This window comes from Chaetura pelagica, unplaced genomic scaffold, assembly GCF_000747805.2.
Source record: "Chaetura pelagica isolate M959 unplaced genomic scaffold, ChaPel_1.0 scaffold117, whole genome shotgun sequence".
Lineage (NCBI taxonomy): Eukaryota > Metazoa > Chordata > Aves > Apodiformes > Apodidae > Chaetura > Chaetura pelagica.
The window spans coordinates 8,535,676-8,557,170 of NW_009954185.1; the positions used below are offsets into that span (position 1 = coordinate 8,535,676).

At 36.6% G+C, this 21,495-nt stretch overlaps 1 protein-coding gene across 2 annotated transcripts in view; it reads left to right on the forward strand.

Moving 5' to 3' along the window:
• The window catches only part of PACSIN2 (protein kinase C and casein kinase substrate in neurons 2), a 30,057-nt gene extending 14,077 nt beyond the window's left edge, over positions 1-15,980 (forward strand). Inside the window, exons 4-12 of one of the 2 annotated variants that reach the window (XM_010002984.1) lie at positions 32-188; positions 909-1,144; positions 1,794-1,949; positions 3,030-3,205; positions 5,884-6,004; positions 6,994-6,999; positions 8,089-8,213; positions 9,918-10,114; positions 14,140-15,980. In XM_010002984.1, coding sequence (XP_010001286.1) covers positions 32-188; positions 909-1,144; positions 1,794-1,949; positions 3,030-3,205; positions 5,884-6,004; positions 6,994-6,999; positions 8,089-8,213; positions 9,918-10,114; positions 14,140-14,252 — 1,287 coding nt within the window. In that variant the 3' untranslated portion in view covers positions 14,253-15,980. Of the gene's footprint in view, positions 1-31; positions 189-908; positions 1,145-1,793; positions 1,950-3,029; positions 3,206-5,883; positions 6,005-6,993; positions 7,000-8,088; positions 8,214-8,873; positions 8,991-9,917; positions 10,115-14,139 lie in introns of both variants that reach the window. The other variant, XM_010002983.1, reaches the window with a different exon arrangement.
• Positions 15,981-21,495: the final 5,515 nt, after the last annotated feature.

Below are 21,495 nucleotides of genomic sequence, written 5' to 3' on the forward strand. Positions count from 1 at the left end.
CAGGAATGGTGAAGTATTTGTCTTTTTATAGGTTGGAAATTACAAGCGGACAGTAAAAAGAATTGATGATGGTCACAGACTTTGCAATGATCTTATGAATTGTATTCATGAACGGGCACGAATAGAGAAGGTCTATGCTCAGCAGCTTACAGAATGGGCAAAAAGGTGGAAACAACTTGTGGAAAAAGGTAATACATTTTGATTTTGAACTCTGAAAATTTCCTCAAATAGAAAAAATGCTTCTGTGTATCTTTGTTTTGGTAAGTACAAAGTAGCAATTTTGTACTTTTTAGCCTATAATGGAGTATTTGCAAAAGAGTCAATCATGTAAGAAATGATCAAGCTTTTCTTGATTAAAAACAAATGAGCAAAGCCCTGGTCCTGTGTTAGTTTGCTTGTTTCTTACTGAAGTAGATGAATTTTGCCTCCAGTGTTGAGATATCCAAAGAGATTCAGTTCTAGAGACCTAGTTCTGGCTGATTTCTAGGTAACTAATGGTACAGAACACAGTTTGAAAAGTGTATCTGAATAGTAAGGGGGAGATGGTTGTGGGGAAAGGACTAGTAATAAAAGAGCTAGGTACCATTTTAATATATTCTGACATCGTTTGTCCTTTCCTGGTTACCCATGCTTCAAAAATATGTTGAGAAATTGAAAGCAGTTCAAAGAATGGCATACTGAGAATTGTGTTACAGGGAGAGGGAGACCAGACTAAATGAATGTTATATCTTCTGATGTAAAAGTTTATAATAGTCTACATTAAACTGAAAAGAAACTGTTCCCTTTTTTAGGTTTGCTTCAGTATTTTTGTTCTCAAGTGAATATAAGTCAATAGTTTCAGGTAGTTTCTTGGAAATAGTTCCATGTGGGTGATGGTTACTGAGAATGACACTTTCTGTTGTGTTTAGGCCCACAGTATGGAACAGTAGAAAGGGCTTGGTGTGCTTTTATGTCAGAAGCTGAAAAAGTGAGTGAACTACATCTAGAAGTAAAAGGTTCACTGATGAATGAAGACTTTGAAAAAATCAAGAACTGGCAGAAGGAAGCCTTTCATAAGCAAATGATGGGAGGATTTAAGGAAACCAAGGAAGCAGAAGATGGATTTAGGAAAGCTCAGAAACCCTGGGCAAAAAAGCTGAAAGAGGTACAGCAGTAGATTATGTATTAGATATCCTGTGTTACAATATAGTACTGTCTCAAATCTCTATAAGGGAGTAAACTCCCTATTCTCTCTGCTGGACCCTCCTTTCTCAAAAAGATCTCTTGCTTTCTGTCCTCTTCTGAAAATTAATATTTTTCTCTTGGTCTCTCTCAATCTTGGTGACTTCAGTGAAAATCTGGGGAAAGTGGAGTTTAAGCTATCATTTTACCACTGTTTGATTTCATGCATTTCAAAGTTATGAATTTCTCAAAGAAATGAGCAGGGGAAAAGTGCTGGGTTTTTTCCCTGTCATGTAACATTATTCTTAAATAAAAGGTTTGTAGAAGAAGGGGAGCAGGAGAACATGAGCATGAGGAAAAAATGTTCTATTTGGGACTTTATGTTAACCTTTTCTTGAATCTGTTCCACACTTCTCTGAGTGACATTTCTTGTATGGTGAGAGAATGCTGATTACTAAGTACAACAGTAATTTCCCTATGTTGGTTCTTGTCTATTGTTTGTTCCTAAATGTAAAAAAAAACAACAAAACCTGACATTTCTGTCACTGTAACATGTTTATAAGGCTTAAAAATGTAAATGATAGTAGTTGTATAAACTGTCCCAGATGCACATGTTGAAATCTACTTTGTAGGTGGAAGCTGCAAAGAAAGCATACCATGCAGCCTGCAAAGAGGAGAAACTGGCTATATCCAGAGAAACAAACAGCAAAGCTGATCCAGCACTAAATCCTGAACAGCTTAAGAAATTACAAGACAAAGTGGAGAGAAGCAAACAAGATGTACTAAAGGTATACTGTGCACTAGCATCCTGTTCGTATGCAGTCTTTTTAACCTATAGTTTGTGCATATTTAAGCTTCTTTTCTTTCTGAATGTGCTGTGGAGTGCAGTGCAGCTCTTTCATTTATTGTCCTATACAAAATTGTGGAGTTTTCTCGAAAGCACATGTTACTGCCAAGTTCTTCTTTGAAGAATGAATAATGTATTGCCTCTCTTTCATCTAAGTACTTTCAACAGGCAACAAAGCAGAATAAGACAGCAAATTTCTAGGATAGAGTTGTACTCATTTCTTAGTGAGGATTGAGTTACTTCACCGGAGGGGCTGAGAGGGAGTCACTTCAAACTTGTTGGCAACATCTAAACTTTTACCCATTCTTGGCTGCAGAATGCATCTTTTTAAGAAAGTAAGCTGATATAACCATTTAAATAAAAGTAAATGCACTTCTGGAAATGACATTCTGTTGCCTGGTTTAGTTTATCTCCTTAGTGAGCTGCTACCAAGAGGTTTTTCTTGTGTAACTTTCTTTAAAGGCATCTTTTTCCTTTGAGAATGCTGTCCAGTGAACTGGAAAGCTGGTGTTACATGGAGTGGGATCTTTTAATTCCTGTCTGTGGTCTGCTTCTGTAAGTCAGTGTGGAGTCTGAGGTTCTTTCTGTTAGCTGAGCTCACAGCATATACAATTTATCTTCACAGCAATGTATACAATATTTTATTTTTTTGGTCACAGCTCACGGTGGATTATGTAAATGACTCCTTTGAAATTATTTGGAGATCTTTTAAGGGACCTGTAACTTGAAAGACTGCCTGCTCTGATTTCCTCTGTGGCTCCTTTGGTTTTTATCTTTAGTATTACATTATAATTTCTTATGGTTTCTGCTAAAAAATCAGAAGAAGCTTAGAGGTTTGATGTAACTGTTCTGCAGTTTGTCAGATCATTCTCACTGTGACCTAACATAGGTACAGTGATCATGAGAAGAAAGTGCAGTTTGGGAACTTCTGGCCTAAATCTTGGCCATTACTATATTGATAAGTCTGTTATGTAGGGTAGTAGTAAAATACATTGCTAATAGTTTGTATTTCCACCCCCAGACTAAAGAAAAGTATGAAAAATCACTGAAAGAATTAGATAATGCCACTCCTCAGTACATGGAAAACATGGAGCAGGTATTTGAACAGTGTCAGCAGTTTGAGGAAAAACGCCTACGTTTCTTTCGAGAAGTGTTACTGGAAGTTCAAAAACACCTTGACTTGTCTAATGTTGCAAGGTAAAAACTGTGTAAGACTTCATAATTAATACTTTGCAGTGAAAAGTAACCCATATTTTAGGTTGATCAGAATTTGGAATCTGATTTGTTTCTAATGTATCGCTTCAATTTATTTATGAAGTGTAATCAAAAGAGGTTAATTCTTTCTTTTGTCTAATATCAGGTTAGCATCTATGCCTAATATTTGCTAGTGAACCAAGAAACCTTAATTCTTATATTAAATATGTGCCATTTATCATTTGGAGCTTTGAATCCAAAAATGCTAGATCAAATATTGGGAAAGGAGGGTTGTGGTGGGTTACAAGTCTTGCATGGTTGTTGGAGAACTAACTAGAATTTATTAGTGTAAGACAGCATGAACTTTGTAGCATAAAAACACTTATTGCTAAAATATTAGTTTAGTCAAAAGCAATTAACTAGGCCATAAATATTAAAGATCCATTGGTTAACCATTGCTGAACTCACTTCAGTTTCAAAGTCTGCTCTTTATCCTGTAGTATGCATAAAGCATGTCTTGTACTTTGTTCTTTCTGCCTGAACCTTCCTCACTACATTCCAAGAAGTTTAACTTCTGATAGGGGACTCAAACCAGAGTTTATGCAGCTTAGTTTGTTAGACTGTGTGGGATTTCATCAACTACTACAGGCCATGTTGATATGAAGCTACTTCAGTATGTCAGCAAGAGAGTGGTTATGATGTTTTTGTTTTTTCTGGCATTTGTAGAAGACAGATACTGGAATTCTTGCAGAAAGTTGTGTAACACTAGTGGAATTTTACATCCCAATTTTAAGAGCAGTGTTACCTGGACACTCTCATTGGCAATTAAATTAAAAGGAGAAAAGTATGATCCTGGCTGGCTGCTTATTTCTGTTCTCTCTTCTGCTAGTGACAAAACTCTTATGATAGTTCAGCTGTTAGAATTAAGGAGCTGATCAAAGTAACCTGGGGCAGGAAAAATCTGGTTTGGTTTTAACCCTGATGTGTATTCCAAACTGACCTGCTCTTCAGTCAGAAGAATGTTAGTGCTGGCATAAGCGAAGGGTGTGACATGAGGACAAGAACAAATAAAGAGCAAACAATTGGTTAAGGGCAAAATCACTGTCATTTTGGGTTGCTTCAAACTTCTTATGGAGGGGCTGTAGAAGACAGGTTATTTATACTCTCAGAGTAGATAGATAGGATTCCTGCCCATTGGAATTTGGTTTAATCAGATTGGAAGAAACTGCAGAACAGAAATAAATGAGAAATAGTCGACTAAAGAGCAAGGCTGGGGGAAGGCTGCAGAAGATGGCCAAGCTGAGAGGCAATTATTTCCTTTCAATACTTGGGAGATTCAGGAGTGATGTTTTATGGTATATCAATAATGTGCAAATGCAGAAAAAACTAGTAGCATAAGACTAGAGGTAATGCAACTGCAGCTATTATTTCCATCTGTGTATATCTATCTATCTATCTTATCTATCGATCTCTGCCTCTTTGAATACATAGAGATTAAAAGGGTGGAATGAATCCCTCCAAAGGGAGTCAGAATTTTAACTTTGAGACTAATAATGCTGAAGAGCATAGTCCAGGAAATAGCCCTGCCCTGTTTTCTACAGAAGTAGATTTCCAGTTTATTGTTGATTTAACTGATGGCTAGTAAGTAATTAAATTTTTTTATTATTCCTCAAAGTATATGCCTTTCATTGCTTAAATACATTCAAAGAACCACTGATGTAGAAAACCATGCTGTATACATGTTAAAGCAATCAAGTAATACATAAAAATTTGGAAGTATATTTTGGGAAAATCTGACTCCTTGACAATGTAGCACTAATGAATTCCAACTCTAAATTGTATGACTTGGTCTAGAAGGATTGTGGCTCTTGTGTTAATGACTCTTTATACTGAGTTCTGTGTTGCATCATATTGGGTTTTTTTATATAAAGCAGTTGTATTTGTAGTCACTGTCTGTAGAGCAAATACATCATGTCCGTGGTCTAGGACCAGGGGATCAAAATAGTGTCTTCAACTTGATTTGCAACATGAATTTAGGAGGACTCAACTTTAATAAAAAACAATTAGATGAGGAGATAAGTAGTAAGGTTCTTTTTTATAGTATTTGGTATCTTGTATAAATATCACAGGTAGTAAAATCAGAGAGTACCTAAACCAATAAAAGCAGTAGCAGATATTACACCTGCACAGGAAAATGTTTAACCCATTTAACTCTGCTTCAGTTTGAGATTTTTATTTTTATAATGACTTACAATTATCATTGGATTAAGACAGGAGTTCTCACAGAATGCTATTGACTTATCACAAAAACAGTTTCTACTGTCTTGTAGACAAGCTTTTAAATTAAAACAATTTCGAGATTGGTATTGAGTGATACTTTCCTATGTAAATCCTGCATTTACTGACAGCCAATTAAGTTACTCACACAAGAGTCTTAATTCTAAAATCTGGCAAATAAGGAGTTTGTGTTTTTGTGAACTTTCAGCAAGCTCATAGTTGGACAACTCTTCCTTTTTTACACGCAGTTAATAGGTCTGTCAGAGTTTTAAAAAGTCTTATCTTGCTGTAAGTTTTTTCAATACTACTCTGAACTTTGAAATATATATATTTTTAATCTGACTGGGGGATTTTCCACGTTTCTAAATGTTTTACTAAATTAGAAGATTAATTTATTTTTGCAGTTACAAAAATATCTACCGTGAACTGGAACAGAATATCAAAACAGCAGATGCTGTTGAAGATTTGCGGTGGTTTAGAGCTAATCAAGGTCCAGGGATGTCAATGAACTGGCCACAGTTTGAGGTAAGGTCAGAGTACTTTAAGCTCAGACTTGGTTTGTGTATTTTTTCCTCTTTGGTTTTGTTCTATTCCTTTCTGGTGTAACGCTTCATTTCAGGCTTCCAGCAGTGAAGTTTTTTTGCTTTGAAAAGTCATAATAGTTTTCTTTTGATTTCCACTGGGCTCTCCTCATCCCCCAAGTTTTGGAGGTGATTTTACCTGACACCTACTGAAAGAGAAAAGGGGTAAATCAGAAAACTCTACAGTGTTTTTAAAATTTTAATTTAAGCTGAAGACATTAATAAAGTCATTAGTAAGCCATAGTTTAGTTGATACACCTCTGACACCTGTGTATATTTTACTTCTCCCCTTTGGTGCCAGACTTCAATTTGGACTTGAATTTCCTTGCTGCTAGCAGGTAATTATAATGTAGGCAGCAAAGACTTTTTAGTCAGTCCAGAGAATTGGTATTTGTAAGTCTTACCTAGTTTTTTCAATACTCTTATGTTAAGAAAAGTTCCACCTTTAACCAGTTGATAACTTGATTGCTGAATGCATCTTCAAAAGAGCTTTTTTTTAAAAGTAGGGTTCTGCTAACATAACCTACAAGAAACAAGTACCAAAATGTATCAGTACAGATCATACTACCAGAGTATCAAATAGCTGGAATTTGGATCAGCTTGTCTGATTAGAATTATGGATTTAGTTTAAATAATTTCTAGGCATTAAATTTATGGAGTGGAATCACCAACTCGGGAGTTTTCACTGTTCCTTTATTAACCATAATGGAAAATAAAGCTTGTTTTTAAAAGATTAAGTAACTTTAAATTAGAAGGTTTGAGGAAGAAAACTTATCATAGTACAGCAGAATTTATTGCCTCGAAAATTGAACTATGAGTTACTTCAGTGTAGAAAAAGGAAACTATAATCCTGTTTTATAAGCATTATAATTAACCTGTTAATTACTGTTACTGTTTTTCTAATCAAGTTTTTTCTCATTTACATGCTACAAGGATGATGTAAGTAATTTTAGAAAGTGAATATGAAATTGCATTATAAACTGCAGATATGCTTAGGTCACTGGTCTTTAAACTGTTAACTGAGAAATCCAGTATGTGTTTATACAAAGTTAAAATAATGAGGTATCTGTGAGAAACTGACCAAAAATCACTGAAGACTGACTGTGCTACGTGTATAGACCAGTAGTACTAGCAACTTGCAAAATGTTTCCTGTTAAAAATACTTATCTCAAATGCTATCTTTTACATAGCAAACCATCCCCTGACTTTTTTTTTACCTTTAAGGCTTCTGAAATGAAACATGTCTCAGCATAGGATATTTGCTTGCATTCATTTTGTTCTCTAGTTCCTGCTTTATATCAGTAGGCAGCTTAGTTTGACTCGATAAGTAGAAGTTGTGTTTAGGGCTCATCATCCCTCTCTGACTGCCTTCTGAAATACCTGAATGGTTCAAAACTTCAAGGAGGAGATACTTTACAAATGGCATGATGCGTCTTTATCAACAGTTGTGATAATATGAACCTTAACTCTTAAGAGATGGCTTTTGAGGACAATAAATTTCACTAAACCTAGAGTGAAGTACCTTCAGGGCTCAAATCTTAGGGATAGGAGAAGTGATATACAGCAGGTTGAAAAGTGAGCTTACCAGGTCATTTTTGGAGTGCTTCTTGACAAGTAAGACCTGTCTTAGGTTATAATACCTTTTTAAATTAAATGTAAGGTTTACTTTTTAAAGTGCGATGTTTTGGCATAATTTGGAACAGTGAGCCCTCTTAGTACAAGTCTTAAAGATCTTCACTGGCCAGCCCCTTTGGTTTCTCCAGCTGTCTGCCAGATGTCTGTTTTTTAAGTCTTTTTAAGTTGTTCAGAATAATAAGCAGGGAAGTACAGGTGGGATTTTGTGAGTAGCAGAGATACCTGTTTGCATAGCTAGGGTAGAAATTAGATGAAAACTAAACTGAAACATTTAAAATAACTTATCTTTTTATTGAATATTTGATGTATTTTCTGTAACTCAGTCTGAAAAATTAAATGCAATAATTACTTGTTCAATTAAATGTCTCAATCATATTTTGCACTCATTGATAGGAGTGGTCAGCAGATCTGAATCGCACTCTGAGCAGAAGAGAAAAGAAGAAGGCTTCTGATGGAGTGACTCTGACTGGTATTAATCAGACAGGAGATCAAGTTTCACAGCCTAACAAACACAGCAGGTATTTTTTTTTTTCATACCTAAAACAACTAATTGGAAAGGATTGTTACTTTCAATTACACTAAGCTCTACGGGATCAAAAAATCACTGTTCAACCAAATGTTACCTATCTGTGAGCATTTCTAGTAGTGTGTTTCTGCAGCTCACAAAATATTTTGGGAATTATTCACCATTTTACAGTTTTCATTAGGAAATAAAAGAAACCAAATTTAATGAAAACCTAAACTTTCTGTAGTTAATCTGGTAGTTAGTCTGTTGTCTTCCCGTCTCTAGAAATTGCAACTGTAGTTTGCAATCTTAGCTTGCAAAACATTTAGTCACTTCAAAACTCTGGATATGATTAATACAGAACTAGTAACATCAACTTCTTTAGGAAGGACTGAAACTGGCTGTAAAAATAGCACTGCCTGTTATTGTGAGCAGTAAGAAAAAGAAATTGTGGTCCACAAAGGATGTTCTGGTTCTGGAGGAATGTATCATATGTGAGAAATAACTTTCTTGGGTCTTATGCTACATTTGATGTTTGGGGTTTTGTTTGGTAATTTTATTCTTTTTTTGGCTGGAAAAGGGGTCTCCTAAGAAACTGCTTAGTGGGACAACAGTGACAGTGTTCAACTTAACCAGATAGGGTCACCATAATGCTCTTTCTTTTCCAAATTAGCAGTCTTAGTGTCCAGAGTAACACAGTGCAGTCAGTACAATCAAGTTACAATCCCTTTGAAGATGAAGAAGATACTGGGAGTACTGTCAGTGAAAAGGAGGACAATAAGATCAAAAAGTTGGTGAAATGTTGTTTCCTTTAATTGTTTTCACACTTTTACTTTCTCTACCCAGGGTTTTCTGGTTTTAGTTTCTGTAACACTGTGCCGGTCCGTGCATGAAGTTCCTTTAAGCAGTTGTGTGAGCAGCACTGTAACCTAACTTCTCTTTCCTAACAGATGCCATATCTGTTGCCTTGATCTTTGGTTTGAAGCTGCTGGTGTTATTGGCAGTTGCTAATAGAACTGCTGTTGCTTTACTCCTTCCTTTAACAGTCCTATAAAATATTAAAACTGCTGGATTTTTCTAGTGAACCTGCTTTTGGAGCTCTACTGCTCTGTGTGTTCTCGCTGAACAAACTTGCTTTTACTATTGCTTTCTTTTTATTTAGGACCTTCTCAAACAGCTGCCTGTTCAGTATACACACTAGCACTGTCATACCACTCTTAAATGGCATGTGCATGCTCACTGGTGAACTTTTCTTTAAATGATCAAGTTGTTGGAGTATAGTGAAGCTTGTATTGGTGGATTGCACCGTATGAAAAGCGTTGAAAGCTATTGTAGAGGTGCAGAGATTTGGGAGGAAGATTCTGTAAAGAAATGTAAATGTATCTGAAACCTTATAATTCCTCTCATTTACTATCTGCTCACCTTTTACTTTTCTAGAGTAAATAACCCTATGGATTATATAGATTTCTTGATAGAGAAGGTTTTCAAGTTTGTTGGGAGGTTGTCTTTACTTTTGTCTTTTTCTTTCTATTGCAAGAATGCTTTTTTTAAAGGAGGCATTGTCAGCTCTAGATAGGTGAGAAGACAGCAGAAATAAAGTTTAAAAATGTTGGCCTTGGAGTGAAGTTTAAGCTTAAGTAGGGGAACTGATATCTTAATGGTATTTCTAGTCTCTTAGTTTAAGAGCAGAAAAGAATAATTAAAAAATTGTTTTCAGTGTCAGCAGCTATGAGAAAAACCAAAGCTACCCTACAGATTGGTCTGATGAAGAGTCCAACAATCCCTTCTCTTCCACTGATGCAAATGGAGACACTAATCCATTTGATGAAGATACATCTCCTGCAATGGAGGTGAGAGTACGTGCACTCTATGACTATGAGGGCCAAGAGCAAGACGAACTCAGCTTTAAAGCTGGTAAGTTTACAGCACTCACTTAAAATATTTTATAAAAAGGAGAAAGGGGGAGTTCTGAACACCTATTTCTCTGGAAGTACAACTCTAACTCTCACCCCTCCTGATAGGGCTTCTTAATGTCCCCTGTTTGGAAGTGCTGACTTCTAATATGTTTGGAATGTGTTGGGATGCATCTGTTTGGGATATTCTTTTCTTACCATCTTGTGTTAAACAAAATGAGCTGCATAATTTCTAATCCTATCCTCCTCCCTTAGTTGATGACAGTCACAGCTGCTGCTTTTAGCTGTCTAGAAATGCTAACCCTCCTAAGTTGTTTTATTGAAGGAAAAGACTACAGTAGCTAATCTCAAAACAGTATCTAATCACCAGATTTTTCTCTTTAAAATGAAAGCATCCAGTTTTGGCCTCTAGTTTCCCACAGTGGTGACTTTTTAGAGTTGAAAACTTAGTCATGGACAGATAATTTTTTTCCTCTCTTTTTCCATCCCTCTTCAGTGCATGTGAAGCACAGAAACTATACCTGTCTTTGGTCTTGCATTATATTAGTGTATACTTACTATACATCTCCTTTCTTAGGATGTTGTATTTCCCTTGAGCCATAAACCCTGTTCCTTTTTTACCTCACTGCTCTTAAGTGTTGAGAGAACAGAATAGAGGCAGCTGAGAGGAGAGACCCATGCCACAGTATGTTTCCACATACGAAGTTGGCACAGGGCTATGATGGCTGCACGCCATGGGTGCTGCTGCCCTCGGTTTTTCTGGGGTATTTCTACCAGCCGTTGTGTGATGAGTAAGTGCTTCTGCAGTTTGTTTAGCCAACCCCTGAAGTAAGAGACTTGTTCAAGTTTTTCACAACCTGGCCAGCCCGGAGGCAGCACCCTCTAGTGCCGAACGGTGAAATCCACACTCTCAGTGCCTTTCGAGCTCTAATTTCAGCCAACTGTTCCACTGTCTTCCCTAGAATTACAAAATCAAAAGTTTACCAACCAGGAATTCCAGAAAAAGATTGTACGAGTAGTTCAGCAAAAGCAAACACAACTTCAGTTTGTGAAAATGAGATGGGCAATCTTGTTGATCTTGTCTCTCTTTGTGTTTGCTTGTCCTGTACTCCCTTCTCCTGTAATGACTGATTTAGTTGTAGAGGAAGAATAGGTAGGATTCAAGTGTTGAAAGAGAGTTTGAGAAATTTTTTGTTTCTGTTTCTCTTTCAGCTGGGGTTCATATGAAGTCATGTACAGTCAATCTTAGATGGATGTTTTGGCTTAAAGTTAATATAGTAAACAGTTTGATAACATAGCAGTTCACTGATTAGCTAGACTTCATTCTGCTTATGGAGAAAGGTTGTGCTCAGAAGAGTGTATTTCCAGCTTTTATTCTAAAAGCAGTTTTTAAAGCAAAAAGCCCCACAACTCAGGTGGGGTGCTACCACCTTTTACTTGGCTCTCTCCTTTTCTGGTAGCGAAACACTACACATTTGACTACTCATCTTTGTAGTCAAGTTTTGTAGGCTTCCAGAGAGGAGGAATGGGTTGGTTTGTCCATTAACTTTGCTGGATTGTGTCATGACAGAAGTAACCAAACATGTGGAGCTTTCTCTGGAATGTACAACAGCTAAAATTATTCTTCATTCTGTAGACTTTTAACTGTTCCTTTTTTCTCAGTGGGTGATGGATGTGTGCTAATCCTCTTGCATATGTGTTGTGCCTGTCAAGCAACAGGGTGGCATTCCACAGGTTTACAGTAATGAGCCTTTCCTTGGTAAAACTATGCAATGTTTATACACACAGATGTAATGCTAAAATACAGAGTTAGGTGTTCTGTTCTTACCAGCTGTATGACTTGCTTTTAACTCTTTGAGCTAAGTGGTTCTCAGTGTGAAGTCTGTAGAAATAAAGTACAGGAAGTAAGAACTGTAGGAGAAGCATGTAGGCTAACTTAAAAATAGCTTAATATCTTTGAAGAAAGAGGATTAAATTATGTTTTAACACCAAATACATGATCATATATCAATTGTAGGAAAGGGATCACATGCCAGGCTATGAATTGCTTTACAGAAACTGAGTTATAGAATGGCTACAGTCAACTTACTTAGATTTTAGGCAGAAATATTGGTGTGACTGGGTTTACACCAAACATACAAAAGAGTTTAGGAAGAAGATCACCAGGTCATGAAGGGACCAATTTAAAAAGTACTTGCTTCTGTGCTCCTATGTAGACTATGCCTGGACTCCTAACCAGCTGTCAGCAGAGGATTAATGCATTTCAGGGTTCTATTTAAATGTACATGGATATTCTCAGAGGGGATTTCCTTGGATATTCAAAGAATTTGCTTACAAAGCGTTTGTGATAACGTCTAGGTACATGCTGTAGAGTATATCCTCTGCACAGGGTTCATTTAATGTACCCTAATACATGAAAATCCTTTTACTAGTGGAATATTTGATATATCTGCCTGTCTTGGCAAACAACTGTGGGAAGCTTCCAACAAGGAGTGACTTTGTTTATTCATCTCTTATCAGAACTTTTATAATCATGTAACAGGATGGGACACAACCATCTACTCCATGTCTAGCTCACCCAACTGTGTCTGCTGTGGCTGAGAATAAATACCTACAGGAAATGTAGACTATGCAATGTGTTCAAAATGTGTTATTGTATATGATATCATTAGCAGTTGTCAAAGACTGTTTTTGTTGTAACTGTGTGTGGATGATAATTTACTTGGTACTATTTTCATAGACCTCCAAGATCACTGAGTTTCCAAATCCCAACTGTTGATACAAGTGCAACTGCATTTAGGGCTTACTGTTAAAGCAGCGTGACTTTGATAATCATTGTTTTCACTCTTTATTAAAATACACTTCACAGAAGTGGCAGGAAAGCTTGAAATTGTACAGTCTCATTCTGCAGTGCTAGAAATGGTGGGAAAAAAATGTAAAATATCTCCATAAGCCAAGTACAGTCCATAGTGCCAAACATTTGTTCATAATGTTCCTTTATTAATTATCTGGTAAACTTACTAGAAAAGATGAGGCTTTAACCTTTTTTAACTAGCAGAGGAGTTATAGAAGATATCTATCTGAGAAGATTTAATATGAAGCATGTCCATTTCTGCCAAAGGATTGATAATCCTTGGGCTAGTTTTTATCTCCTAAATTATATCAAGACTGCATATTTGTAGCCATTTGGGACTGTGTTAAGTGGTTAATATCTTCAGCATGTATTTCCTATTGCTAACTAAGATGGAACACAGATCAGTTTATCTAGGGAAATAATTTGACACAAGGAAGTTGTACATGAGGAAATAACTGTTATTTAGTCTGGCTGAGGGGTACATTCATTTGCATACAGCATCTTAGAGTCTGCAAACTCTCTAATGCTAAAGTATTTTACTGAGGATGTAGAAGTTCAGGTGTGAATGATAGTCAGAATGTCTGAATGAATAATCAGTGTCAGCTTTTGCTTTGTAACTTAGTAAGCAAATTCTTAGTTATTTTCACTGAAGTTAAAACATCAGCTTCTGGCAGCATAGATCTAGAGCAATAAAAGGGAAATTTAAATCCCAGTCTTCATATTTCTTAAAAAGAGGAGGAAAAGGGGAGAGAGAGATATGTAACAAACAGTTTAAGATTCTTTCAAATTTGTCTGCATCACAACTTAGTGGTGATGCAAGTATAATTCAAGAGAATGTTACTGCTGTATCTTAATGTTTGTAGTATTTTCTTCTACATTCCACAAACTCTTAGGAGAGTATATATTGACAGTAAGCCTGATGAAACATTTATTTCACTTGTACTGACACTGTTGGGGGCCAAAAATGTAGGATCGTTGTTTGATTTAAGGTAGTTGTACTATCCAAAACTGTGTGTCTGTTCACACCCTTTAGATAAGGGAGTCTTTCATCTTATAGTGAAATAATACTGTATATATCTCCAAAAGTTTGCATTCCTTCTTGTGCTTTAAAAAATGCAATGACCTTTTGGAAATGTTACTTCAAAGGTTAACAAGGTTCCTTCTTTTTGCAGGGGATGAGTTAACTAAAATGGAGAATGAAGATGAGCAGGGTTGGTGCAAAGGACGTCTGGACAATGGACAAGTTGGTTTATACCCAGCAAACTATGTAGAACCAATCCAGTGACAAATGACAAAGTTACTAAAGAAGTGTTGCAAAAGCTCTGTAGGCCTGTACAGTATATATTTAAAGTGAGAAGAAGATGAATGATGTATAGAGTGTATATATTTTAATGAAAAGGCGAGAGCTTAATGCTGAAATCGTGGTGATTTAAAGGTAAAAGTTTGAATAATTTGACATTGTTTTCACAGCTTGTGCACAATGCAAAGTAAAGGGGTTAGGTTGAAAAAATAGTATGATAGGAAAGATACTTTTTAAGCTTTTTCTTCCCACATGGTCTGTTATTGTGACTCCTAAACATTTTTGCATTTTCTATGCTTGTGCCTCATCCTACCCTAGGTATGTGGCTTATGCTCACTTCTGCTTAATCAGTTATTTTAAGTGACCTTCAGTAACTTGCAACTTGAATTTTAAAGATTATTGTAGTTAATTTTCTATTTGTTCTTAGCGACGTCTGAAAAATGCAGTATTTTTTTATTTAAATGCTATGTAGTTGAGCACCTTTTTGTATGCTTGGATTTCTCAAATAATACTTAAATTATGACATAGATTTAGTCACCAGTTGACTGAATGAAAACTCTTTCCATGTTGTAGTAATCTATCTATGTTGTCAGCATGGCTTGAAGTTGTAAAACAAATACTGTATTTAATATCTTGTTACAGAAGGTGATTTGTAGCAGAGATATCTGCAGGTGTCGTAGGTTGGGCTTCTATTATGAATGTTGTTTACGTGGTTTGACACTCAAACTATGAATTTTCCATCTAGATCTTAAATGGCACTTGAAAGAAAGATAAAATATGCATAAGCCCCAGAATAGTAGCTATTTCCAGCACACGTTTGCAGGGTAAAAAGAAAAAAAATCTCCTTTAAATTGCTAATGATTTTGGGTGATTTGAAATGTTAAATCTGTGAAGACTAATTTTTTGAACAGAGAAGACTGTAAAATAGACTAAATGCTTTTTATGAAGAGCCTGTGTTGTGTATATGTACATATAATTTGATATTCCAAAATATAAAGAGCATGGCTATTAGTTATCAAGCCTTTTGATGTCAATAAGATTTAAACTGTTTTAAGAGTTTAAATTATAGGTATATTTAAATCTGCTTTCCTGCCATGTTCATTACTGCACCATAGAAAAAGTATTCTGTGATTACATTTTCAGAAGTACAGTAAATACATAAACATACTCAAAATCAGTATTTGTGGATAAATTTGGTCAAAATATAAACTAGCTTTAGTCCTTACATGGATTCTTGTAGCACAACACTGTACAAATCTACACTTGTCTGCAGTTAAAACTTAGTCATCTGTAATCATGTCAAATAGTATGCAATTGTGACTTTTAAAACTGGGTTGTAAAATTATAGCAGATTTGTGTTTAAAAAAAACCAAACCCTAAGAGTATCAGGTAAGTAGATATGCTGTGTTAGGAAGCTACACTGTAATGAAGCTAACAAATCTATTTTGAGGTAAATATAAAACACTGTTAGTAATCTTGGACTTTACTGTTTGTTTTTTTGAGCTTATAGCTATATTTAGCCATTGTTTCCAATGAACCAAAATGTGCAAGCTTAGAAAATGGATGTATTTATGTGTCTGTCAAGGAAAACTTATCAACATAATTGTTCATCCACAAGATGGTTACTAAAATCGTCAGGAATTACTGGTTTGGGTCTCTGTATTGTAAAATATTTTAGAAAACAATAAAATCTGTTAATCTCTTAAAAACACAATGTACGTCTTCCTATTTCAATGAATGTGAAATTAGTCCTGTGAAGAAAATAATCTTTGCATTTCGTTGCAATTCAAGGTGACAAAATCTGCATTGTCTGAGAGGCATAAAGAGGAGCACAACATTAGTGACGTTGTGCTGTTAATAAAAAAGGGGAGGTGCAGTGCACAGGGGTCCTTGGCCAGGCATTCCAGCCAAGTGCAGTGGAAGAAGAGGGGACCATGTCTTTTATGGGTATGCGAAATCTACTGTGTTGCTGCTTTCTGGTATAGTCAAGTCTGATATAGCTTGGGTATTTTTTTATAATGTTTGAATCTTTTCTGCCTTTTGTGAGAGTTTTCTTGTTGACTTGGGAATGATGAATGTGGTGGAGTTTGCTTGTGCACTTTTAAGAGTCTGGCTCTATGTTCTCTGCACTTTTGCATTAGGTAGCTTTAGTCTGCTGGCTAGGCTTGCTAGTACAGCTTGGTGTGCTGTGGGCTGCCTTTGCTGCAAGGTCATGCTGCTGATTCATGTTATTCACTCGGATCCCTGGGTCTTTTTCTGCAGAGCTTCTTTTTGTCCTGTCAGCATCCAGCCTGTCCTGTTGAGATGGAGCAACTTCTGTGCAGGTACAGGACACTGCCTTTGCCTTTGGTATTCATGAGGTTGCTGTCTGCCTGTTTCTCAAGAGCTGAGCTCCCTCTGAGCAACTGAGCTTCCTCTGCAATATGTTATTTGGTATCATCTGCAGATGTGTTGAGAGTATGTTCTGTCCCATCATCCAGGTTATAAAGGCATTAAGTAACATTAGGCCTGATGTCCATCTCTCAGGATGTAATTTGAGTTTTGTGTGCCCACGCACAACCCTGTGAGCCTGGCAGTCCAGACAATTTTCTACCCAGTCTATTTAGTCACCAGCCTAGCTGTAAGGATACTATGGGAGGCTGTGTCAAAAGCCTTGCTGCAGTTAGTTAAAGTGAGTAAGTAATGAAGCCTGTTAAGCAACAGTAGAGAAATTTCCTTTGTAAGTCCTCCTGGGTTTCAAGCAGCTATACTTCACTGTCACATAATTAAACTTACAAGGTGTAAAAGGAGAATAGGATGCTTAAACTGTCACTCTCCCTGTAACTGTCCTTTCTGCTTCCTTTAAAATTCTGAAGGGAAATTGTATGTTTCAAAACTTACTGGTGTATATTTGCTTGTACTCATTGAGTTACATGAACACTGCTGTAATCTTGAACACCATTCAACCTTATAGCATGAAAACACTTGTCATTTGCGTAGCATTTCTTGAATGCTTTTGAGAACACACAGTGCCTTGTTTCACATAAGTTGTTGACTTTTTAATTGGGATGTTTGCAGTGATCACTTAACAGATTAGGTTTGTTATCTTTTTTAGTTTCATAGTGGTACTTATTTCCAGTCATTGATAACGCTGAATTAATCTAGTTTAAGATGGAATATTAAGCAGGAAAGTAGCACACTATTTCATTAGGGAAGGTGCAGAGGTAAGTAGATCTTGATGCACAATACAAAGTAATATTAAAAATCCTGTTAAGTTGTTGCTTCTGAGACTGAAATCTTGACACAAAAATGTTGAATGTATTTTCCCCAAACTGCCTCTTTATTTACTTATAATATGATCATATATAGGATATTTGCTGTACACATACAATATGCCAAAAAAAGCACTATACCCTCAGTGTAATAAACCAATCCATTGGTATTATCTCTTATTAAGACATCTATGAAGTTTGTGTGATGTATTAATGCTGTTCTGACCATGGCAGAGCTGATTTTTTTGTTACATTTTTTTCTTCCAACTGTGTCTTCATTCGTAACACTTGCAAAGGAAAAAATAAGGCAGAGTTGGAGGTAAATAGGAATGCTGAGGCTTCTAGTAGGAAACCACAGTAGACAATAAATGAGATGGTTTTGTACTAATCTCATATGATTTGGGTGATTTTAAAAATAACATGTGTTAGCTGTGTATTATTATAAACAAAGAAGAAATAGAGAATGATATACTGAAAGTTGGATATTCAGCAGCAATACCTTCTGTTCTCCTACAGTTGCATCTGTTTTATAAAATAACTTTAAGATTACATAATCTTTCCCCAACCTTTCTGGTTTGGCAGAAAGCTTTTAATTGACTTCAAAAGAACTGGGAGCTTGCTAATGGTAGCTGGAAGCATACCTTGAAGAGCAGCAGATTCTTTTCCTGAAGTGAGAGAATACAAAATATTCCCAGTTTTACTGGAATACTTGTACTTCCTCATTTTGTTTGAACTTAAATAGCAATTTCAGAACCCTAGAAGGGTTGTGTGGTAATTACTGCAGTAGACAATAGCATCAGTGTGTTTGACTTGTAACAGTTTGCTTGCCAGTGCTCATTATGTATTATTATCAGCCTGCCTTACTTGCTTTCTCCTGTTCAAAATTCAGATTCCTGTGTGATACTGTATTAATCCTTTAGCACAAGATTTCAAAAATATTTTAGGTGCTTCTTGAATCTTCCATTTAGGGGAGAGTACATCACACAAGGTCTGTGCCAGAGTTATATAGTCAGTGCCTTAGGGAGAGTATAGGAACAGCACAACATATAATGATCCTTCAGCTGTATTATTTTCAGCTTTCAATGATCTGTGTCTTTGGTCCTATGAAAAAAGAAAAAAATTAATTCTTTCCTCATACTTCTGAAAACTCAGTTCACTGGTGACAACTGGTCACCACACTGTTGTTCATACAGATCTAAATGAAGTAGTTCAGAAAAGAGAACCCGTAATCAGTTTGAGAGAATCAGTAATGCTTTTTCTTAGTAGTTGCTAGTTCTGACCCCATTGCAGAGGTTCAAACTATATTTTGATTTTGCATTTGACTCTGAAACTCCTTTGTTTCTTTCTCTGGTCAAGATCCTGCTCAAGATCCTTTTGCAGTTGTTTTCCACTTCTATGATCGTAGAATCATTAAGGTTGGAAGGGACCCAAAAGGTCATCAAGTTCCAACCCCTCTGCCATGAGCAGGGAACCCTACCACCCTACCACTAGGCCAGATTGCACAAAACCTCATCCAATAAACTGCCACCTTTCTACATGCCTTTTTTTGTAGATAGATAAACAAATCTGCAAGTCCAAGCATGATTCCCTGAGGGGGGACACCCTGGTAACCTCCAACTTTTTTTTATTATTATAGTCAGTAACATTTATTAAATTACAATTTCCTGTATTTCACAGCAGTTTGTTTTTATGAGGGACATTAGCAAGAACTTTTCAAAAATCCAAGTCACCTGTTCCTCAGCTAGATCACTTTTCTTCATGACCCATGAAATCTTTGACCCTGTAAGGTAAACAATAGTATCAGTTCTCATGTACTATGGTAGATATTTCTAGAACCCCTATGCAGAATACACTGAAATTGCATTACTATCTCATAGATTAAATGTTATCATGTGGCAAATGTAGGTGGGTTTTGCACTGGGATGCTACTTCTAGTTGTAGCTTTGTAAGTCCCCTGCATTGCTGATTCAAACAGGCTTACCTAAGCACAAAGGAGTATCAAGGGTGTAGAGGAGTTGTCTGTAAATTACAGTATACTCACTTTTTTGGCTTTGGGCCATGTTGTTGAGAGATACAGATCACTTTCAAGGGTGAAAAGCTCCAAGAAACCTTGCCTGTTTGAAGTGGTTATGCCTCTTGATGTTATCAGTACAAACAATGCATTAGTACTACATAAAAATGTATTATTGATGTGTTGAACTGGTCTCAACTAGTTTTAATCTAGTTATTAAACTTCATTTCCATATTGTGGGGGTAGGCATTTGGATGCTTGATCTTTCAGTTCTAGAGAAGATATTTTTTGTATGGATTGTTTGTACTGGAACTATACATATCTGGGTCTTTGTCATATTTTTGAGGATATAATTAGCAGAGGGAGGCTGGCCTAAAACTTCTGGATCTACAGGTGTCATGAGGCAATGTATTTTCATTATGCACAATATGGCTTTAAGCAGTGAGAAATCTGGCTCAGTGTGACCAAGTTTTCCAAAGAACATCCAGCACAGTTCACATGTATCCTCTGGGTGTAAGAGCCAGGTAGCATGATGTGTGACTATACCTATATTCCATCATTTCTCAGTGGGAATTTGAGGAGAAAGCAAACAATGGGAGGCTTGATAATAACAGGAGAATGGCACTAATGGAATTTTACCAAACTAAAAGCTTTGAAGGTTGGGAATGGCAGCAAATATTTTAGAGCTGTGAGACAGCAGGTAGGCACTGAACCTGTAATTCCATGCAACTCCTTGCAGATGCAAATGCCTATCTATGGTTATCAAATCAGACAAAGATCTACAGAACAGGCAGCTCTGGAGATCATCCTGAACAGTTACCCTTCTTTATATTCATGTGTCCTGGCAGGAGCCTGAGACTTTAGTTGCGATGTTTAGATAGCTCAGAGAAGGAGAAAGCATTGAACAGGTTGCTTTGCCTGTGCTGCATCACCTCACTGAGTAGCTCTAGCACTGAAAAATTTGGTATCAACAGGGTATTACAGGGACAATCCATTCATTTCAGGCCTAGCCTGGGTATACAGAGAAGGGAGTAGTGGCACAAAATGATCGAGGGAGAAGAGGCTTCAAAAAAACTCCAGTCCAAACTTCTGCGTCAAGAGGAGTCAAGAAGGTTGCTGAGAACTTTGTCTGGTTGGGTTCTGGAAACTTCCAAGGGCAGAGATTTCAGTTCTGGGACAACTCTTTCAATGTTTGATTCTCTTCATTGTTATTTTTAAAAAATCTTTGTATCAAATCAGAAATGTATTATGGGTTGTTGGTAAGAAAGAGTAAGAATCCCTGGATTTTGATTTGTGCAACAGCAACACCCAGTGTCATACTGTTGTATGCTGGCAATGAATTGCCCTGCATTCACACCTGATTAGAGAGCCTGTACTACAGCCCTTCTAGGTAATGCTGTACTTACCAGGCATCTGTTTCTCAGGGTACACATATAGGAGTCTTCCTCCGTGTCAGACCAGGTGGCATGGAAGCAATTTTTAAATGGTTCTGTGTACACTGGGAATAGAAATGTGTATTTTGGACATTGTTGGAAACCACTAGCAAGACATGTCATTACTATACTGAGGTGTAATAGGCAAAGCAGTGGTTGTGGTCCAGTTTCCCACCGCTGCTGCTATTATTTTTCAGTGCCTTCCTTCTTCCTGCAATCCACTCAAACAACAAACCTGCTGAAGAATAAGAGGCCCACCTCTGTTCCCTGGAACCATTCATGAGTTTTCAGGGCTTACTGTGATGGTTTTCATTATTTAGAATCTGGTTTGCTTCTCCTCTGTGACTGGGAAAGGTCACACCATCAGGTGGAGAATAAGGGTATGCAGACTTATTTCCAAAATATCTTGAACAAATTGGCATTCTTTCTCATGGGCAAAGAAAATGACAGCACAATGTGCAATGGATAATGGGACTGGAGAAGGAATCTGTGCTCCTTGAACATTTTTTTGTCAAGATGAAAATCTGCTAAGG